This window comes from Peromyscus leucopus, chromosome 8b (genome assembly GCF_004664715.2).
Source record: "Peromyscus leucopus breed LL Stock chromosome 8b, UCI_PerLeu_2.1, whole genome shotgun sequence".
NCBI classification, from domain to species: Eukaryota; Metazoa; Chordata; class Mammalia; order Rodentia; family Cricetidae; genus Peromyscus; species Peromyscus leucopus.
Window position 1 is genome coordinate 42,399,709 of NC_051086.1, and position 21,934 is coordinate 42,421,642.

A 21,934-nucleotide genomic window follows, 5' to 3' on the forward strand; every position below is an offset into this window, starting at 1 on the left:
ATGGCATGATGGGGCCTCCCAGTTTGCAGAAGGTTGAATAAGAAATATATTAAGTGTCTCCCTTCCCCATGGCGTATTCAGAGATCATTGTGTGGATGCAGCAAGAGGGTTTGGATTTTCTTGTCACTGCCCCCCAAATGGCAGAAGGTACTTTGGCTCAGTTGTTCCTTTGCCAACCTCTTCTCCCCAACTGGATATAGTTGTCTAGAGCCATAGTGTATCACTTTCCTGTGAGTACATTGTACTACTTTTGTCAGAGTTTTGGGTGGGAGATGCTTTGGGCAGGAAAAGTATAACTATGTCTAACATTGCTGAGGTTTTATAGGCTAGACATCATGCTTGGTGTTTTTTCCTTATGTAGTTTTATTGAGGTATAATTCACTTGCCATAAAATTCACCCCTTTAAATTGTAGAGTTCTCTAGCTTTAGCATATTCATAGTACTCTGCAGCAATCTCCAGTGTCTCATCCCAGAACATTTTCATGACTTTCCAAAGAAACCCCATGCCTTTTCCCCTTGCTCCTGGGTATACATTCAATCTGCCTTCTGTTCTGTGGATTTGCCTGTTCCACATAGTTCACGTGAATGGGATTCTATAGTATGTAGGCCTTTGTGTCTGGCTGCTTTCAATGATATTTGGTGATACAATGATACAGTGCTCTTGAGGTTCACATGCCTTTTGTGTGCATCAGAACCTCTGTCTGTGTCATGCTGTGCAGTCGTTGTGTGGGTGGGCATTTCGGTTGCAACACCTTTGGATAATTGGGAGCAGTGCTCTCAGAGGGCTGCAGCGCAGCAGGCTTCCTTTCTGTGCTTCTCTCACGTGTTTCTTACCCAGCAGTGGAATTGCTGGGGCTCACAGGAGCTCTGTGTTCAGCCTTTTCCAAACCGCCAGGCCGTTCTCAACTGCATCAGTTTGCCTCGTTGTACTAGTTTATTTTGTTGAGACAGTCTCACTCTGCAGCCCAGGCTGACTTGGAACTCATGGTGATTCCCTTGCCTCAGCCTCCCTGGTGCTGAGATTACAGGCATGAACCACCTCACTTGACTTCTGTGTTGTATTTTACCTACATTATCATAGAAACTTCATGAGGTGGAGTTAGAACTGTGGGTATCCTGCCTTTCACCAGCTCAGTGGCAAGTTGAAGCCCAGAGGTCTCCTTCCTTGCCCTTGGCTGCACCTAGGCACTGATGAATCTTCGGCCAGTGTCAGATCTCTACCAGGTCCTGTTTTACATCTTCAGGATGGGGTCTTGAGACTGTGGCATTTACACTATTCCTGGTGCTCAGTCAGGCCCACGTATTGACTAAAATGTCACCCTTTTCCATCTTGGTGTGTTTGTCAGGAACTTGAGAGAGGCAGCCTTGTGTCTTTAGAGTTCTTTTGGTTTGTGGGTTTTCAGATGCCCCCTGGGTTCTGTGTTCCCCAAAGCATACTGTGGGAATCCTGTAACCTTTTAAATCAGGCACCTGTTCTCAGCCTGTGCCCCCTGGGTTCTGTGTTCCCCAAAGCATACTGAGTGACATCCTCTTCGTCAGCTTGCCTTGCTCTCTTATCCTCTGGTCCTGTGCTGCTGATGACCTTGCATCCTTTTTCTCTTGTAGGCTAAACCCATTTATGGTGGCTGGCTGCTCCTGGCTCCAGATGGCACTGACTTTGACAACCCAGTGCATCGCTCTCGGGTAAGGATACCTGAGAAAATTCTTAGTTTCATTTGAGAACAAATTGGTGAAATTAGGGAGAGAAACAGGAAGTAAATACTGGAACCTGAGTGACAAAGTCAGCAAGGAGCCAACATTTTGTGAACTCCGAAGTCTCAGAAAGTTCTGCTCACATAGATACAGAGTCCTTGTTTAAAAATGTGCCATTCTTGTATGGTGTCACCTAGTGTGGGTCATCTGAATTCTTTGAAAACAGTCAAATGGAAAGGCAAAAAAGCAGCTAAGTACATCTTTGCAGCATGTTAATCTAGTTCCTAGGTCCTTCAGAGCCTAGGCAGTTCGCTCCTGAACCAGGGGCTTATTTTAGCCCTATGAGTCCTAATAAAGGGCCAAGGCTTGGACACCTGTGCTCTCTAAGCCTTACACTGTCCTGCCTCCTGGGTATAGGTCTCTTCTGGAGCAAAAAGATAGATAAAGCTGCATTTTGCTGACCAGAGGCTTGCTCATTTCCTGGGCAATCCACTGGGGATTCAGCTCCAGAGCATCTTTTCCATACACTTTCTCCTAGTTGTATTTACATAGTTGCCCTGGCTTTGCTCATCCCTCCTCACCTAGGTGGGGCTTCAAGAGTACATGCTCTGGCCCACAGAACTAGTGGCATTATATTTCTAGTCCTTGGGCTTCCTTCTAGAATGGATTCTGATTTCAAAGATAGCACATAGGAACCTTGGAAATGTTTTTGGAAAACAGGTGACAGTAGCCTATTTTGGAACTCCAGCCTGGAAGCAGCCCTAGCAGGTCCTCTCTGCATAGCCCCACAAGTCCTGTTCTTACCCCATGGGTAGCCAGTGGTTCCAGCTAGAATGCAGTACCCAGGGAACCAAGTGCCTTTCCTGTCTTCTACTAAAACTTCAAAGCTGCCACTTTTGGCTCCTATTGAGAAAGTCATTGTTTTAAAATTTATTTTTCTGGCCTAGAGCAAAGAAACATATATTATAGTTAATTCTATGGCTTTAGTGCTAGTCAAAACTTACATGTTATTAGACTTTATAAAATGTTGAGAATAGAACCTTGAGTCCTTCTGAGATCAACCCGAGGGGTTGGGGTGGAAGCCATGCCTGCCTGTGAGTCATTATTTAGACTCACAGCCTCATGGGTAGGCAAGACCCTTCACACAGAAAGATGGTGTGTTTGTCATTTTCATTCCAGCTCTCAATGGCTGATCGCCGTAACACCCCTGGAGGCCTGGCCTTTGTTGGGTTCTTCTCTGTTTGACTTTTGTTAGCTTGTTCCACCACTGTTGAATTCCTCAGCTTTGGTTGTCTGCTTCCTGACCCTTGGAAATCACAAGACCAACCCATTTTATATCATTTCCCAGACTCTCTTGGAAGGGATGCTCTTAGTGTCCCTACATCCTCAGGTTATTCCAGATCATATAAGATCATTCATCCAATAAATCAACAAACATTCTATGAAAAAGCTCTGCTGGCTGCAATAGAAACATAGAAAAGTGACCACATAACAGTTTCTACTCCCAAGGAAAGCTCCCGCTTTAAAAACTTCGTGGGGTCTATGGCAGCACTAGTCATTCGCGATTAGGCTTGTCTCCTGACCCCACCTGGCTCATGAATCACTGTACTTATATCTCTGGTTTCTTTCCTTCGCCATCTACCCCAGAAGTGGAAGCCTCGGAGCCAGCATTCCTTAGATTCTGTGTGTCAGATATTGGGGTTCTGCCAGCTGAGACCCAGGGCCAGGATACCTGACCCCCAGCTCTGTGCTCTGTTGCAGAAATGGCAGCGAAGATTCTTCATCCTGTATGAACATGGCCTCTTGCGCTACGCCCTGGATGAAATGGTAAGTGTCTTCAGCATTCCCTGATCCTGGCCCTGCTCTTCCCCACCAGGCTCCTCAGCTGTGGCACTGCTGGCCATCTCATGTGTGAGTGCAGCCTTACTTAGGCTTCTATTTGGGAGCCTGGAATGTTTTAAAGGACTTGTAGTACTAAATAGAAAATACTCTATAAACCCAGATCTTGTGCTTAAGACTTTTTAGCAGTTGTTGGTAAGAGGCAGCTGTGAAGAAGGAAGTCATTTGTTCAAGGTTGGTGAAAGTGAGGGTCAAGTCCAGGGGGTCAGCAGGGGTTTGCACAGGTGGTGGCCTGTCTTCCCGGGACTGTCCCACTAGATCTTGGTGTAGATTCCTTTTTAGCTGGCACCGGAGGTCAACTAGTCCTGTGACGAGAGCAGATGGTCTTCTTTCTTCTCTTCCACTACCTGGTTTTCTGCCTACAGCGTGGGTGGACCAAGTGCTTGCTGCTCTTGCTTCAAGGGCCAAAACCCCAGCCCAGCCAAGTAGAACAGAATGGCTGCCTCTGTTTCTACCCGTGTCACCTCTCTTTTCTCTAGGGAAGTTTCTTTCTCCTAAATGAAGCTTGGGATGCTCTGCAGTGCCTGTGAAGACCAGGGCCACCTGGGAAAGTCCAGTCATGCTGTTTCAGATAGAGTGGCCCACTTGGTGTGCTCAGAGCAGGTTTCTTAACTGTGCTAGGAGACTTTGGAGCATGAGATAACTGTCTCCAGGGACTTTGCAGAGGGTCAGGACTGGAAGGTGATGGTTAGCACTCACGTGTGCCGAGCAGCCCCTTCTCCACCGATGCTTTCTGATGTGGCATTTCACTCCTTTTATTCTAAGATTGTTTATTAGTGGGCATGATATTGTCCCTATAGCTCTCCTCTCCCACAATAACTGTCACCTCATTGGTTGCTTAAGATTTTTTCCCCATCATTCCTTCTGATGAACCTAAGAGTGACCACAAGGGGTTTTGCTGAAGAGCCGTCTGTGAGCCAGAGTAATTTGAGTGAGCACTGACGGTGACCCAGCTAGAAACAGGAACAGGTAGACATGCATGATGCTCTTCTCCCAGTTCAGGAGACACAGAGGGCAAACTCCTCCTCTCTTGCTATCCTCCTGTCTTAGCTGCCAATGGGCAGCAGCTCTGGGATAGGAGTTAGTCTCCCATAAGCCCCATTCTTAAGTTCTGTAACTAGTTAATAGTATTGGAACCTCTAGAGGTTATGTTCTTGTTGGGCTCAGGCCATGAACATCTGAAAATCAGCACAGGGATTCTTGATTTAGGTCCAGCTGAAGTCTAGAAGAGTTCATTATAGTGTTGATTCAGTCCCATCAGCACAAAGAGAATGACTGCTGTCACCCTCAACAGCCGCTTCTCAGTAGATGAGATCGTCGAGCCTGGTGTGCTGACACCTTGTGGTCCACAGTGTCTCCCAGCAACCTGGATATAATAGTCTGATCTCTGTTGCTGCAGTGAAGACCATGATCAAAAACAACTCGGGAAAGAAAGGGTTTATTTGACAGCAGGTTCTGATCATAGTCCATCATTGAGGGAAGCCAAACAAGGAACTTAAGCAGGGCAGGAACCTGGAGACAGGAACTGAAGCAGAGATCCCAGTTTGTGCTTTTGTACACCCAGGACCACCTGCCCAGGGTGCCATTGCCCACAATGGGCTGGGCCCTTCTGCATTAATCATTAATCCAGAAAATGCCCTCTGCCGACTTGCCTACAGGTCAGTTGGATGGACGAATTTTTTAAATTGTGGTTCCCTCTTCTCAGATAACTCTAACTTGTGTCAAATTGAAAAAAATAAAATAAAATGGCCAGCATACAGGATGTGGGCTAAGGCAGAAATGACTCTGTGTCAGGACTGTGAGAAACGAAAGAAGAAAAGAGAGGACATTGGGGGGACATCCAGTTCTAATAGTTTTTGTGCACAGGCCATTTTCTGGCACATGGCCGTGGATCTGGAAAGACTAATCATGTAGTCAGTTGGTGTTTTTCTGCCTGGACCAGGCTAGTGCACATAGCTACTTCTGAGAGTGAAGTGGCAAAACCAGCAGCGGCAGTCATGTTGAAATGTCTTCTAAAGTATCACTTTGGGCTTGTAAGCTTTGCCATGTTGCCTCAGGAAGTTCCCATAAAAGCTACAAAGGAGGGGCCATCACAGTGAAGACAAGGCAGCAGGAGTCAGTCAGGGTAGGGGCCAGGAAGGAAGAGACCATTTCAGTAGAAGTCAGGAAGGAAGTGGCATGGGGCTCTTGCTAGGACTGAGGGTGAGGGGAGCTTACCCATGCCCTCTGGTCTGCATCATGTTAGGGTTTACCCTTTGTGATCATTCCCTGGGCAAGAAGACCATCTCCTCTGCCCATTCGGGTGGGCAGGGTTTTAGGACCTGGACTAGAGGTCTGTGCTTGCTGTCATGTGGCTGGGTCCAGCACAGTCTTCCCGTGTTCTTTCTGATTGCCTGTAAGAGCCATGGTCCTCAGTAGGATTAGTGTGCCTCAAGGCTATGTGGCCGTTGTGTGGTTTGATTGAGACCACTAAAGCTGTGATGCTATTGGTATATACTGGTGGGAGGCAAGGATGCATAAGACATCTCCACAACAAAGAAGAATCAGCTTAAAGTTTCTGTAGAGCCCAGGCTAAGAGACTGAATGATTTGGCCAGTGGCTTACTTACTTTTTTTTTTTTACTTAAAATGTTTAATTTGCTATTAATTAGCACAGGACACAGGACTCACCTACCTGATTCCTGGAGTGGGATAATTGATGATAGGCTAGGGTTATCTTATAACCTTTCTTTATCTTGAGGGGTTTCTGTGGTACCTGTACCTCTGCTGCCTGTGTGTGCTACTCACTCAGGGAACACACCATATTTCCTATGGCATTCTTGGATTATTGTGCTTATGAAGTGTCCCCATCTGGGTTCTTATATCTAAAAACATCATTTTTGAGTGCCTGTGACTGCCTCTGAGCCTCCTGTCCTGCCTGACTAAACTGCAGCTCTCACTGGTAGCCTGCCCTTCCCAGCTGACTGGGTGCACCATTAAGTTGTAGCATTTTATGGCTATTTTCCTCCCTTAACACTTAGTCACAATCTGTTTCAAATTGTCATTTCCCTGTTCTACAATTATACTACTTCCCCCCCCCCCTTCTTTTAAATGCTTTCTTACCAGCCAAACTTACGGTTTTCCACTGTGATTGGGGTTTTGATAATTCTTGGTTTCTTTCCATGTTGTCTGGGTGGGGTTCAGGGGACCAGGCATAGCAAGATGTGTGGACTTGGGGCTCACCAGCTGTGGTGAACTAGAGAGAAGATGGGCTGGGGTGGTCCCAGAAGTGTTAGGAATGGGGTGAATTTGAATGGCTCTATGCAAAAAGGAAAGTGATGATGTACAGAAAACTGAGAAACAGTGAAGAAGAGAGGTCTCTTGGCCCTTGGTTGGGCTGGGAAGCAACAGGTGAATGTCTGATGGTTGCAGTGTGCCCTCAGGAGGTGGCTAGTGGTACTAGCTCTGGGTGCTTTAGGACTCTGGCTGGCTAAATAGGACAGTACAGGTCCTTGGTCTGACTGTTGCCTTTTCAGGCAGAGCTAAAATGACACTCACTTTTGGGAATCTCTCTTTTCCTTTTTGAGCAAGTTTCTGTCTCCATACTCTCAAGTAGTGTGTGTGGAGGTAAGGGGCATGATGACCCGCAGACATAGTGGAGCCTCAAGAGAGGTCCCGAGGAACTTGGAACCCCCCACTGCTGCCTAGCCTTTGCTTTTGCTCCATCTGGATGTTACAGGCCGAAGGGCGGCTTGCATCTGGCAAGAAGTTCTGGGCCCCATAGCGGGCCTGTTCTCTTCCTTTGCCCACATACAAGTAAGGCAAACAGATGGTCAAATGCTTTGTTGAGTTTGTTTTGTTTTTATTTGTGGTAAAATATGCATAACATAAAACTCACTACCCTAAGCATATAACACAAAGCACATAAAGTGGCAGTGGGTACTCACACATGAGCCATCGCCATCCAAGTGCATGAGAGCTCTGTCATCTTCTCAACAGAAACTATCCCATTAAGACCCCACCTCACCCCTTAGCCCCATTTTCTTGCTTCTGTCTCAGCTTGATTCCATCAGGAGCCTCATACAAGTTGGTGTCCCTTACCAGAAATGTTTGAGATGGTGGAGTTTAGTATTTTGGAATTTTTTACATTTAGGGGTATTTGCATTGATATTATGTGATGTCTTGGGGATGAGACACAATTCTAAATAGAAAAATCATTTATGTTTCAGCTATACCGTATATACGTAGCCTGAAGACAATTTTATACCGTGTTTTTCTTGCATATAAATTTTACTCTACCCCATCATGAAGTTAGTGTGGAATTTCCTACAAGTCAGAGCTTGATTTTATTTTGGATCATTTCAGATTTCAGACTTCATGTAAATGGACTCTTAGCTGCTTGTATCTAGGATATTGCACTCTATGGGTTCTCAACACACCTTGTTACAATATGTTACAGCATGTGGCAGGATTCCCTTTCCTTTTCACTGTGGTAGGTCCACAGTTCTTGAATCCCATCTGCTCTAAGATGACCTGTACCTCTGCATGAAGGTCATTGGCTTGTGATGCCTGTCCTGAAGCCAGGTACAGTGACAAGGGCTACAGCTTCCCAGTCCTGAGAATCCCTGAGAGAGCCCAGCGTACAGGAGCTTTGGGACTCTTGGATCATGCTGACTTCCAGCGTCCTTGATGTAGCAGGTGAAGAAGCCCTTGCAGCTTTGGGACATGTGCCTTTTTAGGCTTGTCTGGCCATTTGTGAGTTTGTGAGTCTTGTCAGATACAGTAGCCCAGCATGGTTCACTGTGGATGTCTGTGTCTTGTGTGTAGAGTGATGGTCTTGTGGGCTTCCTCAGCAGACTGTCTCAGATTGGCTTGGCTGCTTTAGAGGTGTTTCTTGTAGGATATTCTAGGTCACTTTGACTTTGGGACATGTGTATACATTTTTCTGGGCACATTTCTGCTACTATTGTGTCAAAGCTACAAGCAGTACTTGCTGGAGTGTCCAGGCCCTTCAAAAGCCAAGGAAGGGCATCAGCAATCCTGCTGTTATTAGGAACTGGCAGCTAAGGTGTCATTTTCTTTATAGCTGACCTAGACCTTGATTATTCTCAAAGCTATGACTGCCCTGCATTAGAACCCTATACAGGGTGAGCTGAGAATCCCTTTTGTAACCACCCTTGATTTATTTATTTATTTATTTATTTATTTATTTATTTATTTATTTATTTATTTATTTATTTATTTTAAGGGAATGTGACATTTGAGAATACTGTTTTGAGCTCTGGCAGTTTTCTTCCTGCTTAGAGCTTTGTGCAGACTACCTGCACAGGTGAGCAAAGGGTCTACTTCTGCCTTGGCTTGGCCCCCAGCTGTGTTTCAGTCTATAGTGACTTGAATAGCTCTGGGGAACATCACTGCTAGAGGATGGACATGAAACACTCAGAAAACCCCTCTGTGACAGACACTCAGGCTGTGGGCACTCAGGTAAACCAATAATTGAACTCTTCGTGGTAAAACCATGATGAAAATACTGTGAGAGGCAGTAGATAGTTAGGGAGGCAGACCAGTCTCCTAGGAGGAAAAGAGAAGGAACTCTTTGACCGCCTGTGCTTGCTGCAGATTGTAAGGGAGGAGCCTGCTGCTTTGTCTCCAGCTTGGTTCTTTGTGTACATTTTGTAATGTGGCCCCCACAGTGATGTTGGCTGTGGATCAAGATCAGAACAGTCTCCTGAGGGTGATAGCCAGAGAGTTTCTAACCATTACCTAACATGTTATACTCAAGGAAGCCCAGTGGGAGGCGTATGACTGAGACTGCGCCCTGGGGGCTGAATCACAGGTATGGGATGAGACAGGATTCCTAAGCATCATCCTTGAACTTCTCTTTGGGTGTAGAGGGAGTGCTGACTGTTCTCATACAGGGCCAGTGTAGAACAGTTTGAAGCTTGTTTGCTGCTGTGGTTTGGATAGGCATCCTTCTAGAAGTCTAAATAGAAAGACTTAGTTTCTAGGGTGGCAATGATAAAGAGATGCAGGCCAAGGATCTTTCAAAGGTGGGGCCAGCGGGCAGTCTTTAGGTCATTAGAATATGGCTCCCAAATGGATTGTAGGGCTCTGATTTCTGTGGAGATGTAACCACTGGCTCTAACACATTCCTACCATGATGTACCATCCTCACCAGAGGCCTATACCAGTAAACCTTTAAAACTGTGAGTCTAAGCAAATTTTTCTTACTAAGTAGCTGGCCAGAAAGATGGCTCAGTAAATAAAGAGCTACACACACACACACACACACACACACACACACACACACACACACACACACACACACACACACCTGATGGCCTGAGTTCAGATCTCAGAGAAAAGCCAGACATGATGGTATGTGTCTGTAATTCGAGCATTCCTATGTTGAGATGGAACCAGTGAGCTTGGAATATGCAATGCAATGGGGAAAAAGAGACCCTGCTTCAAACAAGCTGAAGGCAGAGTCCTTTGACTTCCACACTTGCACACACATTCACACACACACACACACACACACACACACACACACACACACACACACATTAAATAAACAAGTAGCTTATATCAAGAATTTTGTTGCAGTATAACGAAGCTCTCTGGTACATGTACATCCACTGTGGGAGCCTTAAATGAACACCCCTAAGCCTTAAAGAGGGAGGAAAGTAGAGAAGAGTGGGCAGGCATGGCCAGCTTTAAGGGTTCAAGTCAGCTTATGTAGATTGGCCACTAGTGCTGAAAGGAGACAGGTCACCATATTCTCTCCTTCCTATGCCCCTTATCCGTAGGATGCTTGCTGAAGCATGGAGAACTCTTTGCACTTCTAGGTATTCCCTACAGGGCAACAAGTACTTTGATGCAAGGGCAGAAAACAGCAGTTAACTGTCCATCTAAGTCAGGGTCATAATTAGATCCCCAGTTGCCCATTTCTTCTTTATAGTTCCTGCAGTTCCTTCAAAGGGAAACTGCTGGGCTCCGTGGTGCTGTCTGCCCAGCCCTTTGCTGCCCTTCCAGTTGTATTAGTAATACAGCTGTCATAGTAGTATGCAGTTGATGGAGACAGTGGGAGCATCAGTTTTATGTCTCTGTTAGGTTTTGCTGGGGAACATGGAGAAGATGCATTGTGGCTGACACGTGGCCACTGCCTGTAGAGCATGGGTGAACTTTCCCATAGCAGCCAGGCCAGCATGATTAGCAGTTGGCTCCCTCCTGAACAGAGAGGAGTGCTAGAAAAGCTAGCAGCTCGGAGTTAACTGGCTAGGAACCTTGACTAAGCAACAGGTGGGAAACAACTGTTGAAAGAGTAATTTTTGTAGAAAACACAAAAGCACATAGGCTCGAAGAAACCAAGCCAAGTGGCTAACGCCAGTGTAGTCAAGAATGAGCTTGTGATACCATCAGGCAAGATGGGGCAGTGTGAAGGCTGCCAAGTCTTCTGGGATAGCTTTCATTCCCTTTCCTCCTTAGGTCTCCAAACTGGACCCCCCACTCGGGTGTCCCTTTCCATTGACTTCAACCCACTTGACCATGCCCTTCACTTTGGGCCTTCTGTGAAATAAATGGTGCTGTCCATCAACATAACCATATAAACCTGCTCACTAAGGGGGCTGGCTGGCTGGAAGCTTAGGAAGCCAATGTTAGTCTTCCTGTTTTCCCCACTTCTAAGCCACTACCATAGGGGCCTTTTCTTAGCCATAAATGCAGAGGAAGGCAAAGGGGATATCTTTATGATAAGGAAGCTCTCAGGGGCCCGGCAGTGGTGGCGCACGCCTTTGATCCCAGCACTCAGAAGGCAGAGCCAGGAGGATCTCTGAGTTCGAGGCCAGCCTGGTCTACAGAGAGACCCAGGACAGGCACCAAAACTACACAGAGAAACCCTGTCTTGGGGGGAAAAAAAAAAAAAAGAAAGAAAGAAAGGAAGGAAAGAAAAGAAAGAAAGCTAGGTAGCTCAGCTCTCAGGATCCAGGAAGTAGGTGCATTTGAAGACTCAGAGATACAGCAATGAGGGAAATCTCAAAGGTAAGTCTCTGCATTGTGCTATGTGCTCATCTATATGGAAATGTATTGAGTGGCCCATATAGGGTAGATATCAAATGTGTACACAGAATGGTGGGTATGCACTTTTACAGTTGCCATAAGTGTAATGGCCTAAAACAGTATGGATTTAATTTATTTCAGTACCAGATTTTAAGAATCAGGTCAAGGTGTAGGTGCTAGTTTCTCTTAGAGGCTCTGCTTTCTGCAGACCTCAGTTCCCCTGTCTGCTGTTGTCAGCTTATGGTCCTTCCTTCCATCCCTATAGCTTTTTATTTGTATTGCATGTCCATCTTCTTTTCTCCTATGTCATTCGTCTCGGGCCTCCCTCACCCAGGACCTTTAGGATTGCATTGAGGGATTTGCTCTTGTATGTGCAAGGATTGTCTCTGGAGTGTGTGAGCCCTGTCTATTCATCCTTCCATAAAGAAGCTCTTAACTGACTGTGGGCACATATCATGGAGCAGAGGTACAGCATGTGTACCTTTGGAGGCAATTAACTCAGTCAACTTCATAGGATATCATCAGAGGGAGCTGCTTCGGAGATAGAACTTTATGCCTCGAACAGTTTCCAGAGAGATGTTGCTGATCAGACCAAGAGCTGTATTGGCCTTGTCTGAAAGATAGCAGAAATGGCTGTCTTCTTCCTGCAGATCTGACACTATTGTGTGAGTGGAGGGCATAGCTCTCAGTGAACTGTGGGAACTCTGTGGGAGATGCCCTTGCTGTCACAGATGGAAAGAGAAGGGGGCCACCAACCCTGCCTGTGGGCAGTATCTGATTGTCTTATGTAGGAAGGACCTGGAAAGCCAGCCCCTTCAGGTGGGTTAATTAAAAACATCCTTACAGCTCAGCTTAGCCTGTGGGAGACCCCTTAGTGGGAGATACATCAGTGTCTCTGCTGCATTCATCAGACCAACTGCGAGGAGAAGCAAGTAGGGCAAGAACAGGCCCCTTGTTGTCCTTTAGAGTCTGTCATCCTAGTGATGATCCTAGTGCTTCCTCCGTCCGTCCCTCCCTCCCTCCTTTACTTCCTTCCCTCCTTCCTTCCACGTGCACATGTGGCTTGGAACTTGCTCTGCTGTGCAGACCAGGCTGGCCTCCAACTCTGCCTCTAACCCCGAGTGCTGGAATTAAAGGTGTGTGCCACCACACCTGGTGGACTCTGTGTCTTGTCCCTAGCACTTCTCTCTGGAGCAGCTCCTGTCTTCCCTGCTTTGCCCATCTTGGACCTAAGCATGCCTCACTCCTGCCTTTGTTCTGCACTTCTTGTTTGCTGGTGTCCTGTTTCCTGGATGTGGTTCTTTCAAATGATTTTGAGTCATTTTAAAGACTTACCTATCCCTCATCTAACTTGCCCTGTTTCTGCCTTCCCAGCCCCTTTCCATTGGCTTTGGCCTGAGGTTTTCTCAAATGAATAGCAGCCTGCCACATTAACTTCCTGATAGGTGTGACAGACATCTATTCACCTTAAATAGAGCACCAACAACAGACCAAAGCATGATTCCACTAAATCCAGCTTGGCAAACCAATGAGTTTATCATGCTGACTTAGGGAGCACTGATGAGGGGTTACTTACAGGAGCATGGATGACCTCCCCCCGCCCAAACACCAGCAGTCCTACCCATAATCCCCTGTTACATTAATCTTCTATTTCTTGTGTGCTCTAGTTTCTCTCATGATCACTTGAAGCTAGCGGAAGCCAGGAGGGAGTGCTGGCTAGACTCTCAGGAGAAGATGCTTTGACCTTCCCCTCTATCTTCTAGGGAGTGTTGGTAGTCCTATTGCTGTTATCAAAGAACCAGCTACCTCTGCATTGTTCTTAATTAGTTATCATGGTTACTAGACCTAGAATCTCTGTTCTAAGATGTACATAGGGTTAACATGTTACATCTGGAGGAAAAAGGCATACAATGACACAACCCTTACACTCCATGCGTACAGGTTGCACACTGATCATTCTCCTATAGTACCTGCCTGAGGAGAATTGTGAGCACTGACTTTTGAAAGGTCCTGAATGTCCTCAGAGATAAGCACCTCACATCCGTTCTCTAGAGAATGATATTCTCAAGAGATCTTTCAGACTTTTGTCAGTTCCAGGCCAGCTAAGGCTACATTCTGAGACCCTGCCTCAAAAATAAATAAATAAATAATGAGGGAGGAAGGAGGAATAAAGAGAGAAGGAACGGGGAGACACACAGAAAGACAGACAAGACAGACAGACCAACTGACCATGAGTACTAAGCCTGCACTTTTTTCCTGAGCAGGTCAGTGTTCCCAAACTGAGCCCTCTCAGCTCCAGTGTGAGCATGACTGTGGGCAGCAAAAGGACTTGGGGTGGGGTTTTGACTTTTAGGGTGCAGGCTTTCTCTGAACTGTGTATGCTGTTCCCACATAGAGTCTTTTGGAGAGTAACCCTCTTGGTGTGTCTGCCTAGGACCTTCAGAGCATTGGCTTCCTAACGTTTTGTGGCAGCATGAGCCTGCTTCCTCCTGGCTGTCCAGGATCTTCTATCCCACTTCTACTTCCCACTCTGTTCTAAAATCTTAACTGATTATCTGATGTCTGCTGTTGTCTTCCTTGTTTGTCCTTTAGAGTGGATACCATCATGACCATTTTTAGAAAGCTTTCAGTAGGAAATTAACAAAGCCTTTACATCAGCTCTGAGTAACTGGAGGCGCTCAGTGTGTGCCAGGAACAGTCTGCATGCTGTTGGTGCATGCTGGTCTCCTACTGTGGGCGAGCCATCATTGACTGCTCTGCTGCTGTCTGTGCCATACTGCAATCCCAGTTGGCTTTGGTGCTGTGAGGCTCATGTTATTGCTGTGGGTCTGTATAGCTAGCTGTGGTTTGGGTAGGGTATATGTTAGTATGTGTGACTACAAATGCACCACTGCAGCCCCAGTGACCTCTGCACCTTTTACACCCTGAATTAAATGCACCTGTTCGTTACTTGCCCTTTTCATCAACAGTTGAAATTGCAAGCCCTCCTGGTTAGAAGCCCAGGGGTTACTTGCTGTTGGAGGAAGCATTTTATCTCATCTCTGATGAATGAGCCCTTTACTAAAGGGCCCATTTACCTACTTGGGACCAACAATAATACCCTTGTGGTGGCCTGGACAGGTTCTGATACTGATACTCCAATAACTTTGAGAAGGCCTGCCCTCATTCCAGGGCCATGGAGCCCTGGTGTCTTTTCTTCTCACCTGTTTTTCTGAGGGCTCTGTCTTATTGCCATCAGACTATTCCTTCATATGGTCAGTCGGTGCTGCTTTGCTGTGCGCCTTGAAGCTGAAAGTTTGGACAATAAAGATGGAAAACAGTCCTTGTTTTCCTCCTGGATACTCAAGTCTAGCCAGAAAAACAGTCAGCTGCCCTGAGATGTGTGAGCTGTGAGAGGTGGGCAGGAAGACACATCTGCCCTCTTTACCTGCATGTGGCCGGAGCCAGCCACACAGTCAGCTAGTAAGGTCTGCAGCCTCCCAGGTAGGAAAGGATGAAGAATAGTCTGGGCTGTGAACATGGAGGCTTCTCAGCAGGGCCAGTGTCCCATGTGGAAGGTGGCACTACCCAGAAATAGGGCTTCCCCTGGTGACAGAAGTAAAATCAGTCCATGGTGAAAGTTTTGGTAAGCAGAATACAAAAGTTGCTTGGTAACTGGAGGTACCAATCAGTTCAAAGATTTATGTAAACTTTTAGGGTATGTGTAGTTGTGTACTTTTCCTGAGGCTAAAAAGTAAGATTTGTAAAGTATATAACATTGTTACTTTTAAAGAAAAATATTCTTTTCAACAGTTTCCTGTTTCATCCTTCTAAATACTATCTTTATTCACTATTCCATGTTTTCAGGGTTTTTTTTGTTATTGTTTTGTTTTGTTTTTGTTTTTTATTTGTTGTTGTTGTTTTCAAGACAGGGTTTCTCTGTGTAGCTTTGGTGCCTGTCCTGGATCTCACTCTGTAGACCAGGCTGGCCTCAAACTCACAGAGATCCGCTTGGCTCTGCTTCCCGAGTGCTGGACTAAAGGGTTCGGTGTATTTTTTAAACACTGTAGGTCACAGAGACCGTTCTTGGAAGTAGGGTTGCTGTGTGGAGATGAACATTCTTGAGCTCCAGTAGCACTGCATGTATCAGCTGACTGGCTGGGTCTCTCTGGCGGTTCCCTTTTTCATTTCTCCCTGTCCTATCCCTAACTCATATTTCACTACCCCAAGCTATAGTGAGAGGCTTTTTGAGTGAGGCCTCCAAAAGATATTCAGTACAGTGTTTGTGATCTTTAAGAATTGAGATATTAGAAGCCTGAAGATAACTGAAAAATCTTATTTTAGATCTGGCTTCTCTCCCACTGTCAGAACCAGCAGCAATGGATCTCAGCAGGCATTCATTCACCCCTGCCCCTTGCCTCTTCTCAGTGCTCTGAGGCTGAAAAGGGGGAGCTGGGTGCAGATACACAGGCTAGTCACCCTCTCTCAGGTAAAGGGAAATGAAGTAGGCCAGCACAAAGTGACATGAGAGCACCACTCCATCTCTTATCCAGAACCTTCCCCGTCCCATCTGCCTTCAGCCTCTGACTCTCCACCACCCATTTGCCTTTGGAATTGGGATGGAAACAAAACTGTTTCAGGCCACAGAAGGTCCCTGCTTACTTAATTCCCATGTCTCTAAAAATATCTGGGAGCTTCTGCTGGCCCAGTCTCCTCCCCCTATGCTGCTGCTCTCCCCCCACCCAAGACTTAGGGGAAGAAACAAGATCTCCTTCTCATTGTTCTTCCCAAGCTCAGAAAGGAATAAATAAGAACACCGAGTTTCCAAAGTTGAAAGGGAAAAAACTGCCTTTGTTAGGGCTGGAGGGCCGCCACAGTGTCTGAAACCATCCCTGCTGGGGACAAGTCCACACGCTGTCGTCCCTTCTCCTTCTCTAGGAGAGGAGTGGAGGGGTCAGGAGCCCAAGCTCTTCCTTCTTAGATATGTGGGATGGTGAAGGGAGCACCGGCCTGTGCCCGGCCAGGCTGCCTAGAAGAGCTGTCTGTGGGAATGGCATGGCGCCCAGCCCCGGACCACGCCTGGTCAGCACAGGCCAAAGGGGGCTGTGGGAAGCGTCCAACCTCAAGGCTGCTTGTGGCCCTGGGTGCTTTCTCAGGCATTTCTGGATTGGGACAGAGCCTCAGACACCACCCTTCCCAACCCCCATCTCCTAGCATTGGACTCCTGCCTAATTGAGGCTTTATTTATCTCTGTTTCCCAGCTCTTTCTGAGACAGACAAGTGGGTGAGGTCCACAGATTCTCCAGAAGCACAGCGGAAGAAGGGCCCAGGGGAGGAAGAGAGGAAGAAAGCACAGGGTCTACTCCTTCTCCTCAGAGGGGCTGCACAGGGAGGAGCCAGAGGAAGAACAGGGCTGCGGAGCTTCCCAGTGAGGTGGCTGTGCAGCGTTTCTTCTCATCGGCATCCGTTCAGAGTCTAAAAATAGCCAGGCTAGAAGCACAGCACTGCACATGGGAGCTCCAGAGAGTCGTGTTCAGTGTTCAGCTGCTAGCTGAAAGCTACTGGCTGCTCTCCCTTTTCCTTGCAGGCCAGGCCTATACCCCAGGACCCAGCAGAGACTGGGGGTGAAGAGGAATGTAAGACATACCCAGATGCACTCAGCAAACTGCCATATGTTTCTTTAGAAACAAAACATGGTTTCCTTTCCTCTGTTTTTGCTTTTTTTATTATTATTATTTTTAATTTTTAATATTCCTACTTAGCATTTGCAAAGCGAAGCAAACCTACCCCTAAAATGTAGGGCATTTAAAGAGAAAAAAGACAAACTATTGGATTTGGGGTAGTTGTGTATAGGAGGGCAGAAGCACAAAAAACAAAACAAAAAACCTGTTTTTATCATTTTGCCCAATTATAAAGTCAAGATATTTATCATGCACATTTTTAAGACACACAAAAAAGATCAGTTCTCCAGAAAGTCTGCTGCTGTGGTTCAGTTTTTCAGAGTCAACTCAAAAGGAAGATCCTTGTAGGTGTCACAATAGTAGAGGTCAGTGTAGAAACTTAACCTTAGGGTAGTGTGCCCTCCCTGGGTGCTTCTTGGTAGCTGTGGGTTGGTTCTTCCTGTGCACTTAAGGGTCCTGGGCAAAGGGCCAGCAAGTGGATACAGATATGGGTGACCGTAAAAGCCTGCATCTCCCATTCCAGAAGGATTCAGACTTGAGATCTAAATTGCCCAGAGTGCCTTACTGGCATCTTCAACCTCCAAAGCCAATTTGGCTGGAGGAAGAAGTCTTGGAAACCACAAGATAACTGGGACAGGAGAATGGTCTTCTTGTTTACTCCAAGCTGGGCTTTCTCTACTTGTGGAGTCAACCAAAACAAAGTTGAATTAGTTTGCCTGCAGGCAGTTGTGAGAAAACACATGGATTGATGTGTAGGAGCTAAATTCCAGTTCTACTTTCTGTCAGCTCAACCCAGGAGCCTTTATGACTCACTAAACCTGCCCTTTCTCGTCTGTACTGAGAAGACCATAAGGATAGCAGCGGCTTAGTGTGGACAGGAAACCAGAATGTAGCAGAACCCTGTTTCCTGTCTTTGAGCATTCTTCTGAAGAGACAGGGAGAAGACAAAGAAACCATCAGGCTGTCCTGCTTTCTATGCTTGCTTGGCCATTAGACCAAAAAAAAGCCTCTGTCCCTTGCAAGGTGCTTTCTTCCCTCGCCTAGAGTCCAAGGACTCCTGCTCACTGGTGAGGAAGTAGTTTAAGGTTTCGGTAATGTTACATCTAACTAAAAATACTGTTCATTTATTTAAAGGATAAAAACCTTGAGAAACATTTGACAGTGCTGTGGACAACAGAAAGGACTCCGATTATGCATATAGTTCCCTATTAGTTTATATTATTTCTTGAGAGAGAGTTCTGAATATAGGATTTGAAAGATCAAAGGCTAAAGAGACTGCTTTTAGCTTCTAGAACATGACTACTGGAGCTCGTGGTAGTTCAACTCCCCTTTTAGGCCATGTAGCCCTGCAGTTGACCCTGGAATATGCACTTGTTCCAAAGGACTCTATTTTTATTTCATTGTGTTTAGACCTGTGGGCCACATTGGGGTGGATACCTAGTTCCCTTTGTGGTAGGCTATTCTGGACCAGCAGCTGGATATAACTCTTCATCCAGCCTTCATAAGTCCAGCTGGTCACTCCTTGTTTCAGCTTCCTTTCTGACTTCTTTTTGTGGCCATTTCCATCTTCTGTGTGTCTGAATTGATACTGTCCACACTTGATACTGTGTACTGAGCAAATGTAGTTGGAGTGATACAAGTCAGTAACTCAGCTCTGTTCATAGGCTAGGAGGCCATCATGTTACCTCCAGATACGCCCTGAACACCTTTTCCACCCCTCAGGTTTCATCTTCCTGGAGGGGGTGTGATTGAGCAGATCATGGGCTATGAGTTGGTCATTTACTTCAGGTAGCTGTGGTGTAAATCACACTCTTGCCTGGGGTCTTTAAGGGTGGACTGGATACACTTTTGAAAGAAATCTGGGATAAAATTGCTGGCAAGTATAATGCTAGGGAGGAGGCCACTCTGTGCTTGCCTCACTGGTCTTACTAATGTGGTGCTGGGAAGAAGGTCCTAATTGTTGCCTCACTCATCTCACCTGTGTGGTACAAAGGAGACCACACTTGGTGTCTTGCTGGTCTCACTAGCTTGTATACCTGATAGCTTGTCACTTGGCCCTACCTACCCTGAGCCCTGGCCACAGAAGGAAGTCCTGCCCCCTAAACACTGTTTAGAAAGATGCTCAGGCTGTGGTGTGGTCTCTCATGGGTATTTGGGTGCTCTGCCTGTGGTTAGTGGGAGCCTGTAAGCTGCCTCATTGGAGACTCACCAGGGTTTATTGCCCATCTTACTTCTTGCTTTCATTCTCAGTCTAGCCTTCTCTTTTTTTTCATAGAAAAGGTTGAAGTTTGTGCTGTACCACAACAAATCAGTTTTTTCAGGAGACAGGTCATTGCTGTCCTTCTTCATCTCCTTCATATCTCTGTCCTTTAATGGATCTCACTGTCCCACTCCATTCTATCTGTCGCGTTGTTTTTAACCACCTGTGTATGGCAAGCATTCTCACAGGTCTGTGAAAGGAATACCGAGGACTTTGACTTCTTGAATAGAAAGGAGGCTCCTTTTTGTAATTTATTGAGAAGTCTCTAAGCATCTGCTGAGTTTCAGCACCTAGCAAGTAGGAGGACCTTCTATCCCCAAGAAGTAGATGACTCTGTGGGGAAAAAGGATACTTTCCTATAGAAGAAAAGCCTTACAACCATTGTATTAGTTACATGAAATAGTATACAAGTAACTGCCATTGTGGTCAATTTAAAAACATTTCATCATTACAAAGAAAACCCTGTGCCTTTAGTAGTCAACTCCTTGTTCTCCCTTGGTCTCAGCTTTTTTTTTTTTTTTTTTCTTTCTTCTTTTTTTAAAGTCTGGCTGGCCTGAAGCTCAATCTGTAGACCACGTTGGCCTACCTCATAGAGCTCTATCTGCTTCTGTCTTCCAAATGCAGCAGTTAGAGGCATGTGTTACCATGCCTAACTAAAACTTATTTTTAATGCTGAAAAACAGTCCATTGTGTAGATGTCCCATATTTTGCTTATCTAGTCATCTGTTGATGGATATCTGTGATCCCACCCTCAGGCACCTATAAATCAGGCTATTGTGAGTAGTCACATTACAGACTTGTGTGTGGACATGTTTTTCTATTTTATTGAATGTGTGTCTAATAGTGGTGCTGCTGGGTCATAGGGTCATGGTATTTGAAGGAGCCACTACACTTTCCCACAGTGGCTACCTTAGTTCTCATTCTGACCAGCAAAGTATGAGGGGCTTGTCTAGGCATATTCTTGTTGAATGTGTTCGGCCTGTGTTAGTTGGCTCTCACTGTAGTTCTCATTTACGTTTTCCTGGTGACTGAGCAGGCTTTTTAACCTCTGTAATCCTGTTTCTTCTTGAAGAAACCTAGCATGCTACTGCAGACTGTATTATTTATCTATCTATCTATCTATTTATTTATTTGTCTGATAGTCATACGTTTGTTGTGTTATAGACATTCACATCAAGTTCATGTCAGTCTTTCTGACTAGGCCTCGGTATACTCCTCTTATAGATGAGAAACTGAGGTCCAGAGAGCAGAGGGACAGCCCGTACAGCCATGGTTATCTGTGCCTGGCATGTTACACATGAGCAGCACTTTCTGGGTGTACATTGTAAAACACATCAGGTGTGGTACCACACAGGTGGCCATGAAGTTTTGCTGAGCTGAATCTTTGCCCACATAAGCAGCAGCATTTCCCTAAGCTTAGCCTGGGACCCACATGGCACTTGGTAGTTTTCCCTTAAGGGAAACTTGCTCAGTTTGGGTTGCTCTTGGCTCTGAGAGGGGATACTGTGGCACATGGAAACCACAGCAACCTTGTTGTGTCAAGAGTGTCTCCCCTCTATAGGTGTGGGCACCTGCTCCTGAGCAAGGACTACTCAGGGAGCGAAAAGCAGGGGAGGACAATCCCTTGTTTGTAGCTGTGTTGGAGGCTCAGGCGTGAGAGACTCAATTTCTGGTCATTTGAAACTCCACAAGGAAAAACACTGAATGTGGGGTTGCCCTAGGCACACAGTGCGGACTCTGGCCTGGGCAGGACTTCCTTTCAGTTCACTTTAGTGTTTAATCTTTAAAACAGTCATTCTCATAGCATATATGACCCCTGAGGCCTTTTAGAAATGTTTGTTTTAAAAACAAAACAAAAAGAATTCTAACATACACAAGTCAAGCTGTGGTGGCACACGCCTTTAATCCCAGAACTGGGGAGGCAGAGGCAGAGGCAGATGGATCTTTGTGAATTCGAGGCCAGCCTGATCTACAAAGCGAGTTCTAGGACAGCCAGGGCTGTTATACAGAGAAACTTTGTCTTGAAAAACAACAAATTCTAGATTTTTTTTTCACTTATTTTTACAGTGCTGGGGATTAAACCCAGGACCTTACATATACTCGGCAGAGCCACATACCCAGCCAGTCCTTTTACTTTTTAAAAGTTTTGTGACAGTTTCACTGTATAACCTAGACTGGCCTTTAACTCACAGTCCTACCTCGGCCTCCCACACCTGAATGACAGATGTGTACAACTGTTCCTAGCCTAGAAACATTTACTGAACTGATAGATTGAAAAAAGTATGCTCATGATTAGGCACTAAGTGACATTTCTAGCAGAGCAGGCCTCTAGCCAGTACAAAGCTGGAAGCCTCCAGATGGTTTATCTAGGTGGGACAGTATCCTAG

The 21,934-nt window shown here is 46.0% G+C and overlaps 1 protein-coding gene across 8 annotated transcripts in view; it reads left to right on the forward strand.

Annotated features, from left to right (window-relative positions):
* LOC114682562 (myosin phosphatase Rho interacting protein) overlaps positions 1-21,934 on the forward strand; it is a 118,755-nt gene that overhangs the window by 29,678 nt on the left and 67,143 nt on the right. For all 8 annotated transcript variants that reach the window (XM_028856490.2, XM_028856491.2, XM_028856485.2 and 5 more), the window contains exons 2-3: positions 1,606-1,683; positions 3,454-3,519. In XM_028856490.2, coding sequence (XP_028712323.1) covers positions 1,606-1,683; positions 3,454-3,519 — 144 coding nt within the window. The remainder of the gene's footprint in view (positions 1-1,605; positions 1,684-3,453; positions 3,520-21,934) is intronic.